Source organism: Phoca vitulina, unplaced genomic scaffold, assembly GCF_004348235.1.
Source record: "Phoca vitulina isolate PV1807 unplaced genomic scaffold, GSC_HSeal_1.0 scaffold95, whole genome shotgun sequence".
Classification (NCBI taxonomy): domain Eukaryota; kingdom Metazoa; phylum Chordata; class Mammalia; order Carnivora; family Phocidae; genus Phoca; species Phoca vitulina.
This window is the reverse complement of record NW_022589798.1, coordinates 1780286-1804561: the sequence shown is the minus strand read 5'-3', so window position 1 is coordinate 1804561 and position 24276 is coordinate 1780286. Positions and strand designations below refer to the sequence as shown.

The 24276-nt window shown below is 46.5% G+C and overlaps 1 protein-coding gene across 1 annotated transcript in view; it reads left to right on the top strand.

Annotated features, from left to right (window-relative positions):
* Positions 1–573: 573 nt before the first annotated feature.
* Positions 574–24276, top strand: part of RUNX1 (RUNX family transcription factor 1) — a 94361-nt gene continuing 70658 nt past the window's right edge. The window contains exons 1-3 of the mRNA XM_032396938.1: positions 574–937; positions 6941–7194; positions 13423–13579. Coding sequence (XP_032252829.1) covers positions 913–937; positions 6941–7194; positions 13423–13579 — 436 coding nt within the window. The 5' untranslated portion in view covers positions 574–912. The remainder of the gene's footprint in view (positions 938–6940; positions 7195–13422; positions 13580–24276) is intronic.

Below are 24276 nucleotides of genomic sequence, written 5' to 3'. Positions count from 1 at the left end.
GGCTGATCTAGTAATTTCAAGATCAGAACATTGCATGTAGATATTTAAAGGAAAGAGAAGTAGCCTCAAATGACTTTGCTTAATGGTTTTACCTATAACTGTACATGCAGCAGCATATAGTAAGTGATACATATATGAATATTATATGATGGTTATTTTCAATAATAATTGATATCATCTGTTATTTCAAGAATGAGAGGTTTCAGTATAAATAATCTGCACCCTTAGCGAAGGGAAGGAGAGTAAAGCAAGCAAGGAGGAAATATTTCTAAACTGTCCTATTGGAAGTAAATTATGATAATGTTTACCTATCAGTTTGTTTCTTTCAAAAGATGTATTCAAAATTGTTTATCTTCGTGGCTTTAAAAAATTTATGTTTTTACTTCTTGCATTTCACCTCTGCTGTAATACCAATTTTCAAGTGTTTTGGCATTAAGTTAGGGTTTGGTTTTAATTTCACCTTGAATTCTGATTCACTTTTACATTTTCCAAATGTATTTCTGAAGTTCATAAATAAATCACATTGGCATCACATACAGAGCTTTAAAAAGGTGATTCTATGAAAGATAAAGATTCAGGACCAGCTAGCAATGGAAAACATTGGTTAAACTCCCCTAAAACATGTGCAAATGTAACAGTTCATTTGTTATTTGCTGGTTTACTGTTTTAAGCTATTTTTGTGCCAAAGCTGGACAATATGCTGTAAAACTCCCCAGTGCTAAAAAGTGTGAGGGGCAATCAGCCAACATCAACAACAAAAAATAAGTGGGGGAAATTTAGTTTTTATACTTGCAAGTATTACAATTAGAATGAAATTCACCAACCATCAATAAATTTGGTGTTTGCTGTCAGTATATTTATATAATCGTTTTTATTTTCCTACTTTCTGTTCTTTCAGAATGTGTACACGGAATGAATCCATCTAGAGATGTTCACGGTATGTTGGATTCCAAATTATATTTTTTATAAAATATGCACATTCATATGTGCATATACATGATTTTTACCTATGTAAATGTATAAATAACTTATGACATAAATTAGCCAAATAATTGAGGCTTTTTTTTCTTTTTTTTTTTTTTTGCTGATTCAAAACTACTTAAAAGCTGCTCTTCATATTTTAAATATCAAACCATATAAAACATTCCAATGAAACTTTAAATGATACCCTCGGTCCTGCAGAGTAGTTTACCACAGGTGTATTCTGCTGCTATTAAATGACTACATGACTCTCTGAAAAAAAAATAGAGCTTGGCTTCTATCTGTTATAACCTAGTTTATTACCTTTGTTACAGCATGGCAATGCAAAATTTTTATGAGGGTAAAATGTTTACTAAGCACCCTAAATTTGAAAAAAAAATTTAATTTAAATAATTTCTCAGTTTGCTACTTGTGAGCTGCACCATTATGATGTTAGAGTGAACAGTTCACACATCAAGCCCCGCAACCTATGAAAACATGCATATAGAGGAAGGATATAGTGGCAGAACAAAAGAATCCTGTCCCCAAAGTAATTAGATTTCAAAAGTAAAATAATCTCAAAGCCGCTGGTGGACGGGGGGGGGGAGGATGTTTAAATTCCAATGTTGAAAACTGGATAGTGTGTATAGCATGTTATTTGCACAGACATTAATATGTTACTCTTCACAAGAATGTTCTCCATCCTTGTGACATTGTATCAGCTGTACCAATTTGGTCCAAAAACGCTAGCAAAATACATTCTCTGGTTTTTATTTCATTGAAATGGTCCACTGAAATAGAAATGATTTTTTCTAGAAATATTACATTTTTAGAAATGTAATTTTAGAAATACGTTACTCACAGAGGAGAATTTTGATTTAAGAGAATGGTTCAGATTCTAATCCTATCTTTAGGCATATTTTATTTTGGAGAGGGTTTTAAAACAGCAAAAGTGTAAAATATTTAGATATTTTCTGAGACCACTTAGTTATGTATTTACCTAAAGTTGAAGAAAAACGTCAATGAGCTGTTATTTTTCCCAATGAAATGGTTATTTTTCTTCCAACTAACCAAATAGTACCTTTAAAATTCCGTATGTAAACTTACATTTCATTCCTGTTATGAGCATTATTGGAATTTCCCCCACGCAGCAAATTTGGAAAAATCCATCATATAGCATCCGCCCAACACATCGCTTCGTTGTATTTTTTTTTTTATTTTGTATTATGACAAGAGTAAATTTTAGTACTATTCCAGGAGTGAATGTGGTAATGTTTCCTTTCCTTCCTTGGAGAGGCAGAGGAAGGGAAATTCTGTATTGCCGCTAAAATGGGCGCTTTTGGTGGGAAGGAACTCTTCGTTTCGTATGCGATGTTAATGAACTTTGTACGGTCTGTAAAAAGTCTTTCAGACTAAAGGACTCCAGGTATACCTTAGCTGAGCCTCACGCTCCCTGCTTTCCGTTCATTTTAGTTCCTCGACAAGGAAGGTTGCTGCGTTTTGTTTGTTTCTGGTTTTCAAGTGTGCACCGCACACCGCAGAGCCAGCGCAGGTCCCGGGAACCTTAAATGCGCGGCGGCCGGATTGAGAATAAATCAGCAAAAGCTGTTCTTGCTCTTACCGTCCTTGTCGACGTTCACACTCGAGATTTATTGGTTGAAACTCAGCTGAGCAGCGTCCACGGTGCTGCCGTTGAAGGGCTAAACTTGGTGCATCTACTCCTGTACCTCTTTTCTAAGGAAGGGAACCTGACCCCGCCAGGGCGACCGCCGCGGAGAGTCCGCCCGGCAGCCCCTCGCTGGGTTTAGTGTTTCAAACCGCCCGAGCCCCAGAGGAGCTTTCTTCGCTGACCTTTCCGCAGGGCGAATTACCCCCAGTCCACTATCTCCCCCGAATCAGAGCCCATTTTCGCCTCTGCCGCATTCTTGGGCCCCACCCTCTACGTGCGCGGGGGTCCCTGGGGATGCACTTGGAGGCTGTCCCCAGGAGCGCTCGGTGGGCTCTTACAGCGATGTATTTGAGCAAAGGGGCTTCAGTCGCCCCAACTCGTCGCTAGGGCCGGCAGCGTCCGAGCCCGGCAGGGGGGCGGCAGATAGGGAGGCTTGGCCATTGCGCAACATTTGCAATCGCTGGGCCAAGGTGGAGAGAGGACTTTTGGGGGTCTTTACTCCTGAAATGCGGCTTCTTCAAAATCATTTTTAAGGAAAAATAAAAAGGAGTTTTCGGAGACCCCAGACCCATTAAAACAAACAAAATGCAGCTAGTTGCTGGTTGTTCTCGGGAGTGTCCCTGGTGTCCGGGAGAGGAGCGAGTGGACGGCCCACCTGGGGAGAAGCTCGGAAAGGCAGGAGGGAGCTGAGGCCGCGGGCCCGGCAACGGTGCCCCGGACGCCAGGAGCACCGATGGTGGCGAGCTGGCCGACCGCGGTGTGCGTGCATAGGGGTTTCGGGAAAAGACCCTGATGCGGACGGGTCAGGACAGCGGAGACCCCCGCCGGAGGGCTCCCGCGCCACCAGCTCCGCCGCCCGGGTTAGTAGGGGAGGGACGCGGCCGATTCCAGTCGTTTCTCTCCAAACTGGAGTTGCTACAAGAGCGACCCAAAGGCCTGGGGGAGGGCCAGCAGAGTCCCGCTCCAGCGGGGGCGTTCCCGGGCTCCCGGGGCGGCAGCGAGGACGGCTGCTGCCCCCTGGCGTCCGCCTCGAGCCCGCGGCCCGCAGCGCCTCCCGCGGGGCAGGCGCCAGCCTCCAGGCTGCTCCGCGCAGCCCGTGCGGCCTCTCTACTCCTGGGGCAAGGGAAGCAGCCTGGGCGCCCGAGAAGGGCCTCCCCGGCTGGCCCGCCCTGGCTGACGCCTCCGTTAGGCCCGAGCAGCAGAGCCCAAGCAGAATCCGGCGCGACGGCGGCCCCAGCACCCTAGCCGCGCGTCCGCAGCGGGGAAGGAGGCTGCGGGCGGGAGGGGCCCCCCGGGGGGGCGCGGGAGGATCCCCCGCTCCCGGGAGTTGGAAGTGGAGGTCTCCATGTTGGGGGTGGGCGCCCTCCCCCCGGGGGATGAGGGGCCCCACGGCGGGGGGTGGGGGCGGGGTGGGTTCCCCGGGGAGCTAGGGAGCCCCGCGGCTGGGGGCGGGGGGGGGAGGAACTGGCCTTGCGCGCCGGGGCGGGGCCCCTCTAAGCTCCGCGAAAATGCCCGCGGCGCCGTGGGGACCGACGCTGGGGAAGTTCCCGCCCGCGCGCAAAGCCAGGGTGGGTTCAGCACCCCCGGCCTCTCGGGCGCGCGGGGGCGGGGAGAGGAGCCAGCGCCGTTTCCGGGGAGCCGGAGGTGGGTGCGGGGCTCGGGCGACCTGGGCCCAGCGGTGGGCTTTCCGTGCCGCCTGCTGGGGAGCCGACGCTCCGAGAACAGGGAACCAGCCCAGCGGATGCTTTCAACTTTCTTTCCCGTAGCTTGTTCTTTGGGGTCTTTTCTGATAAGGACACTCCTTTGCTCGCCGCGAAGCACACTCAGACTGAATGAGGCGCGCTGCATAATTAAGCCTCAGCCCAGACGCGGTGAAAAACACCAATTAAAGAAAACAAACCAAGAGAGAAAACTAAAAACACAAAACCATGTTGTGGAGACCGAGAACCGTCTGGCCTCATTAAATGAATCAGCGCCGCTTCTCTACTGCTGCCCACCCGGCTATGGTGCCGCGCGGAGCCGCTCTCCAGCCGGGCCCTCGGCCCTCCGGCCCCCGCGCGGCCGAATCCCACCCACGCCGGGGAAGCAGAGGCTCGGCCGTGGGTGGCCGCGCACGGCCGGGGGCCGCCCCGGGGCTCCGGCGCCGGTCCCGGGAGCCTCGCGGCGGCCGCTGCATCTCCAGGGCGCGAGGGGCGCCTCCCTCCGGCTTGGTCTCCGGGCCCGGGCCGCTCCGGGCACAGCGCGCAGCCCAAGCCCTCCCTGGGCCGGCCGGCCTCCTCTCTCTCCACCTCCTCGGTCTCCAGACCGCGGCCGCCGGTGGCGCCGCTGCGCACTGCAGCCCCGGGCGGGCGGCCGCGCGACTGTGCCTGTGTGCAAAGACGCAGGGCCGCGGTCGTGCCGCACCGGGGCGGGGCCTCGGGCGAATGTGTGAGTGTATGCGTGTGTGTGCGTGGATGCGGGTGCGCGGGGAGAGCGGGGAGGCCGCGGTAGCCTCGGACTCTCCACGGGGGCTGCGTACAGTAGCGCGCGGCGGCGGCGGGGGCGCGCGGGCCAATTCCAGGAGCCCGCGGCCGCGAGCCGCGCCCTGGCTGATACCGGAAAGGCCTGTGATTGGCCGGCGGCCGCCCCTATGCAAACGAGCTGAGGGAATGGAATTCCTCGGGCCGGGCTTACAGTAAAAGCACGTTCATTTCCAGGCACTCTCATTCATAGAGCCAGCGGGCGCAGGCGGGACGGGCGCCCCGCGGCCAGACCCAGCCAGGGCACCACGCTGCCCGGCCTTGCGCCGGCAGGCACCTCTTCCTGGGGCTCCTGGGGACGCCAGAAGAAAGTCAACCCTTGCTGCTGCTTCTTGACCTGCGTTGGAGCTACGATTTTTTTTTTTTTCCTTTCTCTCTTTACTTTTGAATGAACTGGTTTCTTGGCTGGACGTTTCAACTTCTTTCCTGCCTGTGAACTTTTCCCCGGTTGTTTCCTTTGACAACTGCAGGAGAAAGTGTGCTGTGCTTCGAGGCGAGCCGTGAAGTTGCGTGTGCGTGGCAGTGTGCGTGGGAGTGTGACTGCGTGTGTAATTCGAGCCACCCCGTCTGTTTCGATCTGCGCTGCGGAGCCTCCTCTCAAGGCCCGCTCCACCTGCTGCGGTTACGCGGTGATCGTAGGTATAGGCGCGCCCGGGCATTTAACCGGCCGGCGCTGGGGCGACGTTGGAGGAAGATCATCTCGCTACTGCCCAAGTCGGGCTGACTCACCGAGTCGATGTAGACAGTGGCTGGCTTCGGAAGAGTGCGTGTCTGCGTGCGTGTGACTCGGCTGCTGCTCAACTCCCACCAACCACAGGATCAGCCACAAACTTAACCAACATCCCCAAAACCGAGTTCTCAGATGTGGAGAGCTGTACTTTGAGTGTCATCGACTTGGACTTTTTTTTTTTTAAAGATTAGCTTTTCTTTGAAAAGCTGAATTTTCTGAACTGAGCATTTCGCCAGAATTTATTAAGAGAACATGACAAGTATTTCTAGCCCAGCCCTTCTTCAACTACTGAAGCTTATTTTCAAGGCTACTTAAAAAAAAAAATCAGCAGCGAACATTAATGGATTTCTGTTGTGTTTAAATTCTCTACAGATTGAATTGTAAATATTTTATGAAGTAGAGCGTATGTATATATTTATATATACGTGCACATACATTAGTAGCATGACCTTTGGAAGTCGCAGTTCTTGCTTTTGAGGACCGAAGCCAGTTTTGCATGATGAAAGTGGCTCTGTGTATGGAAGACACTCGTATATTTTGTGTTGTACTGGGACTTTAGACAAAACTCACCTAAAAAAAAAAAAAACTGACAGGCGATTTACTACTGGAACTTCCAAATTATGTATTTGCTGGTCCTTTTGCTCTCTGTATAAATATTTTAGGAAGTGTATGGGAATTTTGCCTCCGGGAATTTTTTTTTTTTTTAACAGCCAAAAACTGAAGTTAAACTCTCAAAGCAAGACTCAGAAGACAGTCTCCCTCGGCATTTGACTTTGGATTCTAGTCGCCCAATTTTTAAAGCATTAAGCGGTCGGTTGCTAGGAGCCCTGCCGGGTCTGAGGCTGACCGGCATCACAGAACTTTCCCCCTCCTGGACTGTTAGTAACTTAGTCTCCCACCTCCCCCCAGTCCCCCTCCCCCCCGCAGCAATAAAGGCCCCTGAACTTGTATGTTGGTCTCCCTGGAGCTACTCGCCGAAGATCCGCGCCCCTGTCGCCGTCTGGTAGGAGCTGTTTGCAGGGTCCTAACTCAATCGGCTTGTTGTGATGCGTATCCCCGTAGATGCCAGCACGAGCCGCCGCTTCACGCCGCCTTCCACCGCGCTGAGCCCGGGCAAGATGAGCGAGGCGCTGCCGCTGGGCGCCCCGGACGCCGGCGCCGCCCTGGCCGGCAAGCTGAGGAGCGGCGACCGCAGCATGGTGGAGGTGCTGGCCGACCACCCCGGCGAGCTGGTGCGCACCGACAGCCCCAACTTCCTCTGCTCCGTGCTGCCCACGCACTGGCGCTGCAACAAGACCCTGCCCATCGCTTTCAAGGTACTCGGCCCGGAGCGGGTGGCGGGAGGACGGGAGGACCGGCGGAGGCCGGCGGAGGCCGGGGGCGATCCGGGAGGGCAGCGGCCAGGCGGGCGGGGCCGGGTTCTAGAAAGGGGCCGGCGCTGCCCCCCGCGGCCCCTGGTCCATCCTCCTGCTTTCGGGACACGGGGGATGCTGGGTTGCCCTGGCGATCCTCGGTGTGTGCGTGCGGGGGGGACCCGCAGGGGCTGCCTCTAGGGAGGACTGAAAACAATCTGGATGACCCCAGAGAGGTCCACTGAGGGCCGGTTGGGAGCTCCCCGACAGAGGTCCTTCGCTTTGCTACAAAGTAGAAAAAGTTATAAGCCAGCTCCGGCAAGCCTGTCTGCTCCCATGCTTCCCCCACCCCCACCCCCACCCCCACCCCACCCCGAACTTGACACCCAAGCCATTCTGCCTCCCTCCGATGGAGGCATCAGGAAATAAAGATACTTTTATACTTTCGGGTCAGTGAAAATAAACTGACAAGGAAAACTGTCAGGGCTTCCTACCCCCACCCCCTCTTTAACAGTCCCATCGAAATTAGCATGTCTAAAGTCCACGGAGGGCGTAGTTAACTTTGCAAAAGTTTTCTGAAGAGTTTTTGCAGCTTCTAGTCTGCTCCTGCCAGAAGCCGCAAGTAGCGAATCCTGTTTCTTTTCCTGGAACCCTCCTGAACCTTATCTCTGGCTCACCTGGATTAAGCCCGGGGCCTGGAAGGGTGACAAGCCTGTCTTCTGCGAGTCGGGGTCTAACCCGCTCGCAGCATTTCTGTCTGAGGAGGCGGGTGGCGTGGATCCCGCAACTTCAGATGAACAGCTCAAGGGGTCTTCGTTCACTTGAGCCCCTAATCTTTCCCTAGCTTTGAGCTGCCTTTAAAACCCTCGGCCTTCAACGGGGATATAGAAACAACACTCGGCGTTTTAAAAAACCACCGCCTCCCCCACCCCCCTCGCACACACCCTGGCCCCAAAGAGTAGAAATGTAATTTCGGCGGTGGGGATTCTATTCTTCTGTCTTGAGGGGGTTTAGGAAGGGGCAACTTGTTAGTACAATCTGTGGTCATTTCCTGTTCATTGAAAGGACTGAGAAAGGCAGGTGGAGGGGGAAGCTGTGAAGATCAGCTACTCTTTCTTTTTAAGGTAATTGTGCCCTCTAAGGGGAGATTAATTTAATATAAGCTTTTTTAATGGTTCCAGGCCTCTACTGGATCTTGATCCAGTTACAATGGACAGTGTTCGCTTTTTTATAAAGTACTGTGGGAGTTCTTTAATTTTAGGCCTTATGCATCTTCCGAACTTACATTATGATTCCTAGAACAAAACAAAATGTGTCATTGGCTGTGTCTCTAGAAGCCCCTCACTGTTCTGAAAGCAGAAGGTTTTGAGGGGGAGGGAATGAGGAATGGGTTGAGCAGCCCAGCTGGACTCTTTCCCTGCTGTCCTTCATCTCTGTAGATTTGGGTTGGGAGTCCATTTCAATTTTAAATCGTTCTAATCTCTTTACCTAAACAGGCTCCTCTAGCTAGAGGATAGGACTGAGTCCCCTCAGTGACAGGGGACTAGACAGGGCTCGGCCCTGGGGCCACTTTCAGATAAGAACAGAGGGAGGAGACAGGCTGATAATCATAATCGGCCAAAGGGTCATTTAAACCCGGTGCCCCTGACACACCAATGGAGTGGGTTCTAAGAGATCTGTGGCTTCCTTTGGGGGTAAATCAGGATCTCTCCTGGATGTCCCCTCCTCTGCCAGGAACCAACGCCCAAACATATCAAAACACTGAGTGATTAATAATCTTCAGGAGGTGAAGTGATGGAGTTTCTCAAGCCACCCCAAGAAAAGCATTATTTTTTTCTAAAAGACTGAAAAAAATCATATAACTTGCTTTTCTGAGCCATCAGGGAATTTTTTTTTCAGTAGAAATCTTAGTAACCAAAGAGATTTCTTTTTCAAAATGACTTTTGACAATGCACTTAAAAAAAAAAAAATCAAATTTGTTTTACTGAGTAAGAGTTTGTTGTCTCCTAAATGACCAAAGCATAGTTCTCTTGAAAAAAGTTCAAGTGGGTCTTGAGAACATATGGGGGAAAGGGAAGGACAGCGGAGAAATGAGGCCACTTGAGTAATATCTGTCACCACTCCGTCCCCATCAAGAGAGGCCTCTTCCTGAAGGAAGCCTGCTCCCTGCACCAACTGAAGGAGCTGACAGAATTTTCAGTGAGGGAACGAACCCAAAGGTTAGGCAGAAAAGCAAGTTAGCCTTCAAAACATGACTGTGCCCAGGTTGATTGCTTCCGTATCCCTGGCCCCACTCCTCACTTAGCCACCTACCCGCCTCCCAAACAGTTTCTACAGAAATTATGACTTCAAAATGTGGATTTCAAATAAGCCCCAGACAATCTTTTTAAGTAGTTAATCAGTAAAAATGGTTATATTCCCTGTAATAAGGAGGAGAAAATGTGAAACAGTGATAAAATCTGATGATATGGTTGAACAGAGCATTTAAGTGATTCTTTCCTAGTCTCTGAAATCCTGTGTGTAAATCCCCTGCTTGAATCTTTGAAACTAAATGGAGACTTCAAATTATGAATTTTCCTTCAAATAGATTAAAATCTTCCTATTTGCTTATCCTGGACCCCAAAATATACCCCGCCTTCATTTTTCCCATGGAACACCTTTATTTTTGTAGCGTAGAAAAGAGACCTATTTTACTACTGGGAAAATCTTAAATTTGCTACGTGTTACCCACCATTTCCAGAAGCAACCTAAAGAGCTATGTAGATGACTTAGAACATATTTTTTTTTTTTTTAAATACTGCAATATTACAGTTTGTTTAGGCCCCGTACACCAGGGTCCAAAGGCATAAACATGCCGTCAGCAAGTTCAGAGGTTTCGGATGCTAATAGTCATATTCTTTCCATAAGAGAGCAGTAAGTAGTGTTTCTATCGGCAAGATTCAGTCCCTAGTATGCATTAAATGTCATCTTGGCTGAATTCTGGGTTCCACTCCACAGCTTTCTTTGAAACTCTGGAAAATTAAAGGATTTAAAATAAATGAATTGTAACTGTAATTTCAACCTAATTAGAGTTGTTTGAAATGCCATTTTGAACTGGGAACAGCCTAGCCAATAGCAGTGTGGGGAGACCCATGCAGTACATTGGAGGGTTGATGTTTTGCCCAACTTCCTGATACTTTAAAAACAGAGAAGTAAAACAAAATATGAGATATCCTTTGGCCAGCAAGTCCCTTCTTGTCTGTTTGGTCTGTGTTAAAATGTAAATGTTTGTGTTTCCTTACCTATTGTTTATAGCTTTTCATTCCAGTTCCTTCTTTTTTTTCTGTTTGAAGTTAGATTTTTTTATGCTCTTCTTATTGTCTATCAGTGGGACAATCTCTATCAAATTAGCAGACATGTTAGTTTTAATTTTTTTAATTTTTTAATCTATTCTAAGTGTGCTTGTTAACAATTAGATGATATATACGCTATTAGTGTAATTTCATATTCTTCCCTTTCTTCCTGCCAAAAAAAAAAGAAAAGAAAAAAAATCCCTGGGAAATCAATAAAAAAACAAAAAGAATGATCTTCGAGCATACGCATATCTTTGATTTTTGCTGCTTTTTTTTTTTTTTTTTGAGAAAGGGAGGGGTAGGAAGGGTTAAACTGCTAATTTTGTTAGTCTTAAATTCCGGCATCAACAACCTTTTCCTATTTAGCCACCATGATCATTTTCCTCTATATTTGTTTCTACTTGGTGAAGGTCTCATGAGTTTGCCAAATTACTGACAAGGATAGTTTTGGAAAGATGAGAGAGGAGCAGGCGTGGAGCACCGTGACGGGAGCCAATGGGAGGAAGGTGCTTTAGCATACATTTTGGAAGACAGACAACAAGATTTACTTATTTTAACCTCTTCACAGATTCTGCCCCAACAATGAGTTATTCAGTTTGAAAACCACATAGTTAAGTGTACAGCCCCTGTATGCTTACTAAATGTTGGATTAAAATAGAAAAGCCAGGCCATCACAGGGAGATGGGGATGAGGAAGTAAAAATACGTGTTTAAGGAGGGCATTTCAACACTGTGAGCTAATTTTACAGAAGGAAGTGAAAATAGTGAGAAAAAAAAAGTGGAAAAATTTTTCAGAGACTGAAAAAAGCAGACTAGAGCAAGCCCATTTTGTGGGAATAGAAAAAAAAAGGTAAAATATGTAAATAACTGATCGGGGAGATTTATTTCAATGATGTTTTCGAAACAAAAGAGAATTGTCGTATTACTGCTCTTAATTAAAAGGCAACAAACACACTTATGATGGGAACTAAATATCTAATTAGAGGGTGCTTGGGGAGTAAATATCTGTGTTTTTAAATCTCCTTCATAGAAAACATGCCCAGCGTTGGGATGGAAAGGATTAGAAAGAAAGATAAAAGGCCCAGACGGTGCTCCACGGAGCAAGGGGGATAAGACAGATGAAGAACATGCCTACTTATTGCTGTGTGGGCTCGTTCTCCTGGTCCCCTAGTCCCTTGTGGTGAGATGGCTGGTCCTCCCTGTCATACTCCTCAGAATCCCAGAGCTGAAGCATCACAAGGAATAAAAGCAGTAGGTGGTCACCTGGATGACACGGGGAGGGGGTAATGGCCAAGCAGGCAATGAAGATGGGCATTTCGAGAAACAATGGCTTTGCTATCATACAAGGGAGCCTATTGCAGCCTTATTTACAGACAGAAAAGGGGGATTGAAAATACAGGTATTACTCCCAAAATTATGTAGTGATGATTAGGTAAAAAGGAAGAATAATCACTGGAGAATTCATTGCTGTTACAACTCAAATACAGAAAGAAGAAAGTGATTATATAATTGGAATGATTAACACAGAATTCACTACTGACTGAGAAAGTACCATGAGGAATATCAGAAATGATAGGAATAGGAACAACTTGGGACATTTTGATTTGAAATCCTATGACCACTTTAAAAAATAGAAACAATGGAAATATAGGTAATAATAATTGTCTAGCTCCCAAAAAAAACATTTCTAGAAGAGTCAAATGATGGCCAAGAAATAGATACAACTGTACAAACCATCTTTATGGCATCCTCCTCAGAGCATTTTACCTTGAAATTATAGCTTTTTTATTGCCTGAATATCAAAAATATTTATCCACCAGTTTTCTCCAGCAGCCCTGTTAGGAAACCCATTCCTATTGAATTACATTAAAGGAATTCTTCTTGAAGATAAGCTGGGTTTGGGGAAAACCTCAGTCATCTATCAGGACATAGTTGACGCATCTAGGGGACCCGCAGATACAAAAATGCCACGTAGTTCGACTCCTGAATTCAGAGCAGCACATAAAAGTGAGTTCCCCTCTTCTCTGAGGTCTGTTGATTTTGCAGTTGGTAATGAGCAAAGGGTAGGTTTCTCATTTTTTTCCTTGCATGCTAGAATTCCCAGCTACTGATAATCAAAATCAGAGAAGCAAGTAGGGGGTCTCAACGATGAACTGCAAAGGGAGAGTCATTCAGGAATCATCAGCAATTCAGTTGTAAAGATCGAATTTAATTTTAGCAGAAATAAGTTTAAACACCTAAAAGCAAAGTGAGCCCTGTGAGGCCTGTCAGTGGACGTCTGGATGAGCAAGAGATGGATCAGGTTATAAACTTACAAAAACAAGACACTGCATTTCTCAGATATTAAGATGATTGCATTCATGAAAAGGCATAGCTTTAAAAGTCCTTGCTGTAGTCAGTCTTGTCCCAACTGCACCATGTAACCTTAGGTGGCTTTATTAGGTGAATGTTTTAGGACTCCAAAATTTGTATTTAGTTCTGCATAATGGAATTCAAAGAGATTCTTCCCATTAATAACTTTCCCGTTGTTTTGCTATTCCTTTGCATCTGGGTGGCACAGTCGGGTTGAGCGTCCGACTCTAGATTTCAGTTCAGGTCGTGATCTCAGGGTCTCGAGATGGAGCCCCCTTATGGGCTTTGCGCTCAGATCAGAATCTGCTTGAGATTCACTCCCTCTTCCTCTCCCTCTGCCCCTCCCCCTGCTCTCTTGTGCACACTCTGTCTCTAAAATAAGTAAATAAATCTTTTTTTAAAAGAAGGATCACTTAATATATATTTAATTTTAAAATAATTAATACACCAATGGCATAAAAGTTTACAACATTTCTGATGTCTGCATCTGTCCCTTGGTTGGTGTTTAGGTGGTGGCTCTGGGGGATGTCCCCGATGGCACTCTGGTCACTGTGATGGCGGGCAATGATGAAAATTACTCAGCTGAACTGAGAAATGCCACCGCAGCCATGAAAAACCAAGTTGCGAGATTCAATGACCTCAGGTTTGTCGGTCGGAGTGGAAGAGGTATGTATCCATCAAAACTAAAATGGGGGTGCAGAGTCTTACACGGCAACAAATCCAGATTTCAGAACTTCTAGAAGTGTCTGTGATGGGATCCCTGGAAGCACAGTCTTTCTTGTTGATATTGCTACTTCAAGCTTTTAAAAAAATACGGATTTAAAATGTAGTATCTTTTCAAGAATCTACCTTCACGTTGTTGCTTTCTATTATTGAATTAGTTTAAGACTGATTTGGAACATGGACTGAATTGTGAATTTCAAGGAAATCCCTCCCATCTTTACTAAAACGTAAAAATATAAAACTCACCATCGTGGAAACTAAGATTATATAACTGGTATTCTCCACTTGCTAATATCATAAATGTAAATCAGGGGAGTCTTTAACTTAGAATCCATGTGCTATCTATGACAAGGGACAGAGTTTCAAATGATCACATTTTAAGGGATATACAGTATATGGTTATTGAAATGTGGTTTCAAGTAAGTTTACCGTTTTATGATAAAATATGAAGAGACAGTGATAGTACCATTCTGGTTTGGCCAGTGTGGTGGCATTTATGACTTTCCTGTCACATGTAATTTGGATGCCTTCTTATTATTTGGGGGAGGGGCCAGACCCAGTTAACATTTTAGTACCGATCTGTTAAAGACTGGATTACCCAAAGGAACTGTTGCGTCAGGGCAGTTCTGTGTGCTTTTATTTTTCTATGCCTGTTACTAAAGCATTAGAGCAGAGAGAGGAATTTTGGCTCGTAATCTCCTCTGGTTTCCAGTTATTTTCAAATATCGTGTTTTTGCTGTATTGTTAAGAACTGAAGTCGTATTTTATAAATAGCAATAAGTACTAGAAGTTTAATGGAAGGAGGAAGGATAGTTTGTTTTGAAAATCTCATTTTCATAATATAGTATTGAATAAGCTAATGAATAAAAGTTATTTTGAATATAATTTAAAAAAGACATGATAAATACATAAACAGCAGTAGATGACTCTTGTATTAAAAAAAAAATTTAAAGGTATAACCAGTGGACAGTTAAACATAAGAGTAATCATACTCTTTATAAAGGCATTCAAAAATACAAGAAAATCTGTGATTAGTCGAAGAGAGGAAGGGGTAAAGGTGTGTTGCTCTTTTGGGCCTTCAGTTTTGCTATCTTAGCTGCCCGAAGCATTTTTAAAATAGAATCCTAGGTGGAGAAAATTTAAAAAACAAAAAAAAAACTTACAACATGATTGAAAATATGTGTTCGTAATACTAACTATGTTAATAATAGGGTAATGCAAAGAAAATTCTATCGACTTATTGAGAGCAGGAGAGATGCTGTAACATATGAAAGCATAAAGTCATTAAATGGGTTCACTTGTTATATTAAAAGTCCCCGCCTTTCCGTAAATGGAATTCACATTATGATTCAGAGATGTGTGTTTGGAAAACATCGTGAAGGCTTCAGATGAGTAGCTGGTAGAGTAGGTGAGAAGCCAATAAAACACAAAGGCCTATTGCCTGGCCCCTGCCTACCAGCCTAGCGAACAACCTCGGTTCAATTCTTGGGGATTTATACCATCAGGGACGATGGTTGAGGCGCCTTGGGTTGCCCTTCCAGGGAAAGCTGTGCATCGATGTGGGTCCCCGTGTCAGGTTTTGGTTTTAAAAGTTTGGGAAACGTGAACGGATCGTGCCTGTGACACTTTCCCATGAGAAGAGCCGTGGTGGCCTTGGGGCCGTGTGCAGTAAGTTGGTGATAATAAAGAATGGGATTTTGAAAGCAGCGTGCTTCCTTTTCTGGCATTGAGGGCTGGTCTCTGGTCCCTCATTGGCCATTTCTGTTTTGAGTGGGTGACTAATAGAGGTGCCTTGTGTTTACTTGGGTAACAGTGAACTGTTTCCCCAAGGTGTGGATTGTTTGCAGTTGGCTGCCTGATTCATGCCAGTATGCCCTAGAGTTTGCATAAAACCCAAAGAGTAAAATAGCTACAACCAAGGCTGGGCTGTCTTCAGATAACCTGGAACAAAAAAAAATCGATGAAAATGCCATAAACGGACAATATCTGTTTTGAACGGGCTCGGCTTCCCAGGAGTGATCAAAAGCAATCCCAAATACAGGAACCCTAATTCCGTGTTTGACCCAATTCTGGTTACCCTGTGTATTATTGGTCTTGAGTGGGTTGTTTTTCTGTTTGTTTGTGGGGGTTTTTGTTTGTTTGTTTGGGGTTTTTTTTGGTCAATACTACAAAACAAAATGAGCTGTCAAAAGGCCCCGTTTGACTTTGTCTCGTGATCTCTCTCCAGTCATAAAATACAACTTGATTTTACTCTCTCGAGTGTAAGTGTCAACAGCAAAGCCTGCCAGATTTTTTTTTTCTTTTTGCAATTTGCTTCCCATTACGAAGAGAACAGATGATTCTCACTAATTTTGACAATTAGCCTTAATCTTCCTCACTGAAACTTGTCCTTTAAAAGTTTCATTACGTTTTATGAAGCGATCGTAAGACTATTTACTGTTTCATTTTCTGTTTTTGAAAATGTGCCTAAAAACACGTCATTGGCATAAACATGCCACCGTGGCCGAGAAGGTCCTGGCTGTTGGCTCATCCAAACATTTCAATGCCAGGTTCACATTCTGTCAAACAGCACCGATCCGAGGGTTTCTCAAAAGGGCTTGGTTCTCACTTCTAAATGAAGGGCAGAGAAAGAAAACTCCCTTTTCTTTTACCAGCTGCCAGTCCGTGGGGTTTGGAAAACCTCACAGAAATTGCCAGAGGTTGGACGTGGAAGGGTTTTTCTCTGGTCGACAGAACTGATCTGTCTGAGTGCTGGCTCTTATCCAGGATCACAACTTATAACCTCAAGTTCAGCCTGCAACCGGGAAAACCTGCCCGTCCGGCTTTGAGGGCCTTGCTGACAACATTGGCCCCTAAAAAATATTGGTGAAGCCTTCAGTAATCTGAACCGTCTTCCTTCTTCCCCTTCCCTACTTTTTCTCCTGGCCAATTTAAATCCCGTGCAGGGGATACGTCCCCCTTGGGCTTTGCTCCCTTCGATGCAGGGTCTCCATAGAAATGGACTCTGCCTTTACAGGGGATGAGAGGAGATGTAGAGCACACAGGTGGTTGCTCAGAACCTTTCGCACTTAACCACAGGTTCTGAAGAACCGTCCCTCACTCCCAGAAAATTGAAGTTCAGGATCAAAAGGAGTTTCTCCTTGGCGAGGTTAATTAGCAGTAGCTTACGTCGGTTGACATCAACAGTCGAGACAGGTTATCACTGGTATTTTCAGTGACAAGAAAGCGTATCGTGGCTGCCGCTGAGGGACACTGAAGAAATTTTAGCAGTGAGATCTGTGAGTGCTTCCGCCACTGTTGTAGTACGTAATCAGTTGGAAAGGAATCCATCAATCAGGGAATACGGCTTTAGTTAATTCATTTTAGAACCAAAGAGGAAATCTACCAGACCGTATCATCAACCACATCATAAAGGGGGGGAAGAGAATCCAGTGCAAATTTCCTCCTAATTCCTAAGAATATGATTTTTTAATCTTTTGGGAACATCATAGATAATTGTGAAAATCCTTTGGAAGCCTTCTCCCAAGGGGGGAAGAAATATGCATGTGCTCTTCTACCCAGAGTTTCATGCACAGTTCCAGTTTCCAGGACTGTTGAGGCTCATTTATGGACCTTCTGGGGATCCACGGACCCCCAAGCCAAGCGTCTGTGAATTTGGAACTTTGTCTTGACCATGGAGGGCCAGCCTCACACCGGGCTGCACAGAGTAGATAACTGGAATATGAATAAATGAACAGACGAGGTGGACATTCTTCTTACACCCTGTGTGTTTTGGTAGCACCTGTTTTTATTATAGCCAGGACCTGGTTTGTATAATTAGGAAAATAGATCCCATTCAAACTGCTGGTCCAAACTTCCCGTAGGTCATCAGGTATGCACACATGTAGTCCCTTAAAAGGGGAAGGGGCCCATTTTATTATAGCCTCTTGCCTAGTGAATGCCTAAGCTCTCCCTTCCCCCCTTTACCTCTCCCTCTCCCCCGACCCCTGCTGCGCTGCAGTGTGAATTCCACACTCAGCCCCTTGAGGTCTAGGAGTTCTCCTGTCTGTTACAATGGGGTTTAATTCCTTGGAGGAATTTCTGTTTATGTTGACCTCCCTGGCAACTTCAGTCTTCCCCCACTTTCAAAATAGTACCCTTTCCCAATGCTTTTATAAAATGAAATTCCTTCATTATATTCTTGCTATGGATGTCTTCTCAGACATAATATTTACCCTGTCACAATCTGGGTTATTGCATATTTGCGTAATGTTTGTTACTTAAGGCAGTTTCATTCTTACGGTATTTTGCATTATTTGGGGAACAGTATGGGGAGGTTGCTTTCAGACGAGTGAAAGACCATGGCTGAGATGAAAGGAAGGTCCATTTAAACTGTCCTGGTATCCTACACGCAAAGAGACGTGTCTTTATGGAGCGGTTGTTACTAAGAAATGGTCGGAATGACTCACAATATTATCATAGGATCCAAGGCATTCTCCCCTCCATCCCAGAGTCCCAGAAAGAGGGGTAGGAAAAATTTATCTGACAACCCCAGAGTTGTTCCATGGGCAACATTCAAGATAATAAGCTGGCAATCAGATCTCCTGGAGAGAATACAAGAAAAAGGCATGATTAAAAACAACAACAACAAAAGACCCAGCTTCTGAGACACCAAGCTCCGGGCAGCCCTAGCAAATAATTCCTTTAGATGGCAGGTCGAAAGCTGGTGTCCTAGATCTGATGGAGAATTCATCTTTAGAGATCAGGTTTCTCATTCTGTTTCCCATTTGCCAATAAAAGGGTAGCAACACGTTCTCAAAGCAAGTTGCTTCGTACCCCCAGCCGCTACCCCTGGCAGTCCTTGTCCCTGCCAACACCATGGCAAGGACCAAGGAGGAAAGCTCTCTTGGAAACTGCTTATGCTTGGAACATAGAATTTCACAATTTATCTCTTCACGGTTTTCTTGCTGATTTTATGAAGTGCCAGACTTCACCGTTGGTGTCAGACAGCTTTTTTAAAAATGAAGTTAATGGTATGAACAATATTTCAGAGTTGGTGGTCAGATGCTAGGCTTCACCCACCCTCCACCCCTTCTGTGCCGGCCGGCTTGCGTTTGGTCAAGGCGGTTCCTTTTGGTGGGGACCGCGGGCTATCAGTCAGAAAGAGCCTCCGAGAGAAATAATGGTTCAATGATTTTTAGAGCTTCCTGTTTCAGCAGCAAGCATTATAGACATAAACAGTGATCCGGCCAACGGCTGCAACGCTGCTCTGGTTCTAATAAATCAGTTTTGTATTTTCTTTCTGTGCTGGTTGGCGAGGAGCAAGAGAGGGTGGAGAAGATTGGTTATGGAAGAGCATAGTCTGTGTTATTTTTTTTTTTTTAGGAAAAATTGTCGGAAAAGAGAGAGGGTATACTGTCTGCTGACTGTTCTCTTTCTGTTGATTATGAAACGAGTTCAGATCAGTAAGGGGATGTTTATAAATAGTTGTGTCCTGTCAGTATGTAGAGGTTATGTGGTTTTGGAGGATCTGTTGGACTTTCAGTCAGTGGGGTGTGTCTGTGTTCGTGTGTGCACACAGGCATCCGCCCTCCCATTGAGAAGTCTTCTTGGACCAAATTATCTTCGGGACTAAATGCATGCTAATCACATCTTCTCATTGAAGCCTAAATGATGCAATTAACAAAAATTAATAAGTGAGCAGCATGGATTGAATGAGTATTCATGGGAATACTTCCAAATATGCCACTTTTATTGCTCACTCTCGGGGCGTCGGGGACGAATTGCTGTTCTTCGAGATTCTTATTTTATACACACGCATTAGTGGACTCCAGGCAACGTCTGCCGCCCTTCATCAGCTGTGTTGTGAGTCCCGCACTCAAGAGAGGCACGTTTCGGTCTGTGCTCAGAACGGAGCTCTCCTTGTTGTACCCTTTGCCCTGCGCTGATTTGGGACTCAAGCATGTTGCCCAGCCTCTGTTGGCCTATATTGGGCATGGATCCATGTAGGAACTCCATTTGTTGACACTGAACTGTCTCCAGGGAGGATTTCAGGTAGTTGAGGACCCCCAAACCACGAAGCGATCCCAACAAGCTCCTTCGAGAGGCTCATGGCCTTTCAGCTGCCGGATTCAAAATGTGTTGTCTTGTGATTTTTTGGTGAGGACGCATTCGTTTAGAAGCTACTTAACCTGTGTTTTTCTCCAAGAAGATGTAAGTAAATTTCCGGTTTGTTTTTCAATTTGGATTAATCCCTGCTTATACCTGGAGAGTTAAGCCCGTCATTACGAATGTACGGGTGGCGCAAACTGCAGATCCATACCAGCTCCCCGAAGCCTCCCGACTCAAGGAAACGCCTGGGTCTGGTTAATGGGAGGGCTCGGCAGGCATTCTCATGGGTGCTGGTGGCCCTTACTGAGTCACTGTATGCAAACAAAGGAGACTCTCCTTGGCTGAAACAAAGGCAATGCACAGGAATATGGGCGGTTTGAGCACAGTTGGTGATCTGTGTGCTTATCAGATCTGGGCAGACAAGGCGAGGAGGGATGGGCCTGTTCCGAGGTGGAAACATTCCAGTTTGCTCAAGGCAGTGGTTTTGGGTCTTTACAGATGTTTTTCCTTCATTCTTATTTGAGTGGGTCTTTACAGATGTTTTTCCTTCATTCTTATTTGAAACCGTCGTATGGAGTACAATCAGTATCTATTTATCTATTTAGAATTAATGAGGAGCAGACCTCAACTCATCTCATAATAAGGCTTTGTCTGCCCCATTAAATGGTGTGTCTTCAGCACCTGCACTGCTGGGTCTTTCCAGATGCTCTGCCTTCATCGTCCCATTGGAAACCACCCGGCACTTCACAGTTGGTATTTTATCTATCCATCTGCTTGTCGATTTTGATGGTGGTCTCTCTCAGTGGTTCCCACCTAGGGTGATTTTGACCCCCACGGGACACTTGGCAATAGCTAGAGACATGTTTAGCTCTCACAGCTGGGATGGGGGACTGCCGTGATCATCTAGTGGGCGGAGGCCAGGGACGCTGCTATACACCCTGCGGTGCTTAGGACAGTCCCCGACAGCAGCGTTACCCGTCTGAAATGTCAGTCCTGTCGAGATTGAGAACACTCATCCCACATCACACTCATTCATAAGAAGTTGTAAAATGTCTCCCTTGCCCCTCTGCCCTCACTTTCTGCCTCTCTACAAAATGCATGAAACACTTACATTAAAAAGTGCACAGAGAATAAAAAAATAAAATTAGAAAGCATCACTGAATATTAAAGTCTTGTTTTAAGTATGAAAACATACCAGTGTTCCATATGCATAGAATTGCCCCATCTCCGAACAGGAACATCCCGGGTGGGGGCCAGGAGAGGCTGCGGGTGGGGTGGGCCACATAGCAGGAGAAGCTCTTCCTGGAGGACTCCCCCCACTGCAGCTGCTCCCCCAGGAATGTCCCACAGGTGCAGGTCCACAGGGACTGTCAGAAAAAATGAAAGTACCCTGCCGGCTTCTCAGTGCTCAGCACCAACCCCCAGAGGGCTTCAGTCCGGGACCGCAGATCCTCCGACCCAGGAACACAAGTGGATGTGAATGGCCAGTGTCCACTCGAACTAAAAAGTGCGAAAAGCCAAGTCCTGGAATGCATCACTGACAGATACCTTGCAGACGCTGGAAAGGGCTTGGTCTGCACACCTGAAAAAAGGGGGGGGGGACATATAGAAGGAGCAGAGAATGGACCCAAGTTGCTGGTCATCTCTGAGATGGCCCTGGGTTTTCAGGTACCACAGACAGACGGGTGGATTCTCCCAGAGCTTTCTCCCACCTGCCCTAACACATCTGCTCTCACCTGTTTCCCATACTGAGATTCAGGCAAAGGTGGTTTGAAAAAAATCCGAAGAGTCCGCTAGGGGTTCTTATCCAGGTAGCGTCTGCTGCGGGTTGAATTTCTTGAGTAAGTTTTGCCGTGAGGGCTTTCTCTGGTTTTTATTTGGTTGCTTGCTTTTACCCTGCATGGAAAGCCCCACGCCTAACTCTCCTGCCCCATGGATACACCTGCTTCTTTTACGCTCCCCTCAGTAAAGCAACCATCTCCCAGATTCGGCATGGAGCTCCAGTGCGTGTCAAATAGGCTGAGACAGCTCGCTATCCGAGTGGGAGCTCACGGGTATCATCTGTCCTGGGGACTGCACAGAGCCCATGTGCTGTCCCTACATGTGCTTGGGAGTGAAGGTCGCCAGGGCCAGAGCTCAAGAACAGCGGGCATGCGTGGGGACACTGCGGTGATAACTGAGACCCAAGCACCCTGAGAGATGTGCCTGCGACTCCCAAGAGGTGGACGCCCAAGAATTTTCAAGACCTAGAAATTCTAGGCACCTTGTGGTATCACCCGTGCCTGGTGCAGAGCGGAGACTCATGAGACGTCTTTGAATGAGTGACTACTCCAGTCCTCTTGCTCTCTGGGCAGTGTAGTCTTGTGGTTCACACGTACGTGGGCTTTACTGGATTCTCTGCTGAGGAGAGCATCTCACCCTCAACACTATCAACACTTAGGGCTGGTGTGTCTTTGCTGTGGGGCTGCCCTGTGTGTTGTTGGATGGTTAGCAGGATCCCTGGCCTCAGCCCAGGGGCCAATAGCATCTCCCTTCCTAGTTGTGACAGCTACAAATATCCACAGGCGTTGTCAAATGTCCTTGGGGACGGGGGTGGAGGGATGGCCCCCTGTTGAGAACACTAGCACAGAGCTGCACGTCCGTGGGCAAGTGACTTGACCTTTCTGAGCCTGATTCTGGCTTTGTCCTTGCGGGGATGGGGTGTGCAGGGAGGACTGCCTGACCTAAGACCCACTATAAGCACGATTGCTTTACGGGGTTTATCTGCTTCAGGGACACTAACGCGGTAGAGGAGGTGATGGAAACTCTGTGAGCTCGTAATAAACGAGCAATAGGGACCTGCTTTTTTGTTTATCCAAACAGATGAGTTTTCCAGGAAGGGAACCTCAACGCTGGTCCTGGCTCCTCAGCCGCGTGGAGTTCTCAGGTCGTGAAAGAGTTATACGCAGCGGGCACTGAGATTTCAGATTAGCAATGGCAGAGACGAAATTAAATATGTCCTGTAATATGAAGCACTGTTGTTCATGGGAAAAGAAGTTCTCCCAACGTAGCCATTCCAAGTCTTTTGTCCAAACATTAATGGCATGCAAATATTTATGATTCATACATGCCCCTTTAATTCCCAACCGTATTTTAACAATAAACACTGCATTTTCACAATGAAGCAGAATAATCCCTTTGTCCTGTCGCTGGGCTCTGCAGGCTGGCACCCGGCAGCATCACATTCTTCCTGTACGGTAATTGCTGACTCCACCCAAGTTTAGGGAGTTTTATGGTAGTCTCACGACAGCCTGCCTTGGACCGTGCTTAAGGACATCCTGGCTGTCCCACTGGAAGCCATTTTAAGGTTGTATCTCAGCAGTTTCAGAAACTCCAAGTGAACATCCATGCACTTTTTTTTTTTTTTTTTTTGGCCAGCTATAAATGGGGAATTCATTAATCTGGCTACGGCTTGGAAAGGTCTCTTACTATGCTACCATCTTGCATTCTGTCCAAATCCATGGGTTCTAGATGATACTAAAGCCATTGTCTCCCATTCGAGGGTCCTCTGATTCATAATGACAACATAGAACACATACGTCTGGTTGTGATGATTTTGCGGGTCTTTGGAAAGTAGCATGACATGTATGAGAAGCGGATGCCCTTGCAGGACTCGCTAAGAGGTGCTGGCCTCAGTCTCCCCTTCTGTGCAGTAGGTGTGATGGTGCCCTTCATACACACTTTGAAGGTTATCAGGATGATTGCAACTAGATGATGTCTGTGTGGCAGGACTCAGGAAGAAGAATTCGCACTCACCTCAGCATGGTCCTTCCCTCTGCAATGAGAAGCACTGGGGGAGGTGGGTTGAGAGCAGGTGGGGTCAGCCCCTGAGTCCCTGAATCAGAACGTTGGGAAGGAGACTGTTTTCCAGTGCCCACTCCTGGATGGAAGGAATTCCTTTATCCTGCAAAGAACCTCGTAAAATGAGCATGCCGGAGACGTAGCAGGAGTTTCATAAATATTCATAAGTAAATACGATGATAATAATAATATGATCATTGCAGACATTTGCTGGATGTTTTGACACAGCCAGGACCTTGTGTTCTCCATTTTAATATTGGTGAGTCTCGCACAGGCTTTGGACCCTTCCAATCAGGGAAGTATAATGTCCATTGCTTTTTCTGAGAACTGACCCCCACCCCACGAGGTCATTTGGTGAGGGTATCTCATTCATTCTTTATCCAGTCGTTCATCAGATACGCATTGTGCACCTACCAATATCCAGGCACCGGGCTCCCACTGGAGATACAAAAGTCAGCCAAAGAGAAGCCACAGCCTTCAGGGGCTAGCGAGGGGCCAACAGTTAAGCAGGCCATCAGTGTTCTGAGCGGTCAGCACCATGGGCAGGTGCGACAGAGCAAAGGAGCAGCCGTGCAGAACCTAGTGAAGAGAGGAGGGGTCTTCCTGGACAAATTGTCATCTCGGTTGAGACATTTCAGGATGTGGAAGAGGTTATCGAGGTGAAGAGTGTCCAAGCAGAGAAAATAGGGTGGGGAGAAATGCCTGGCCTG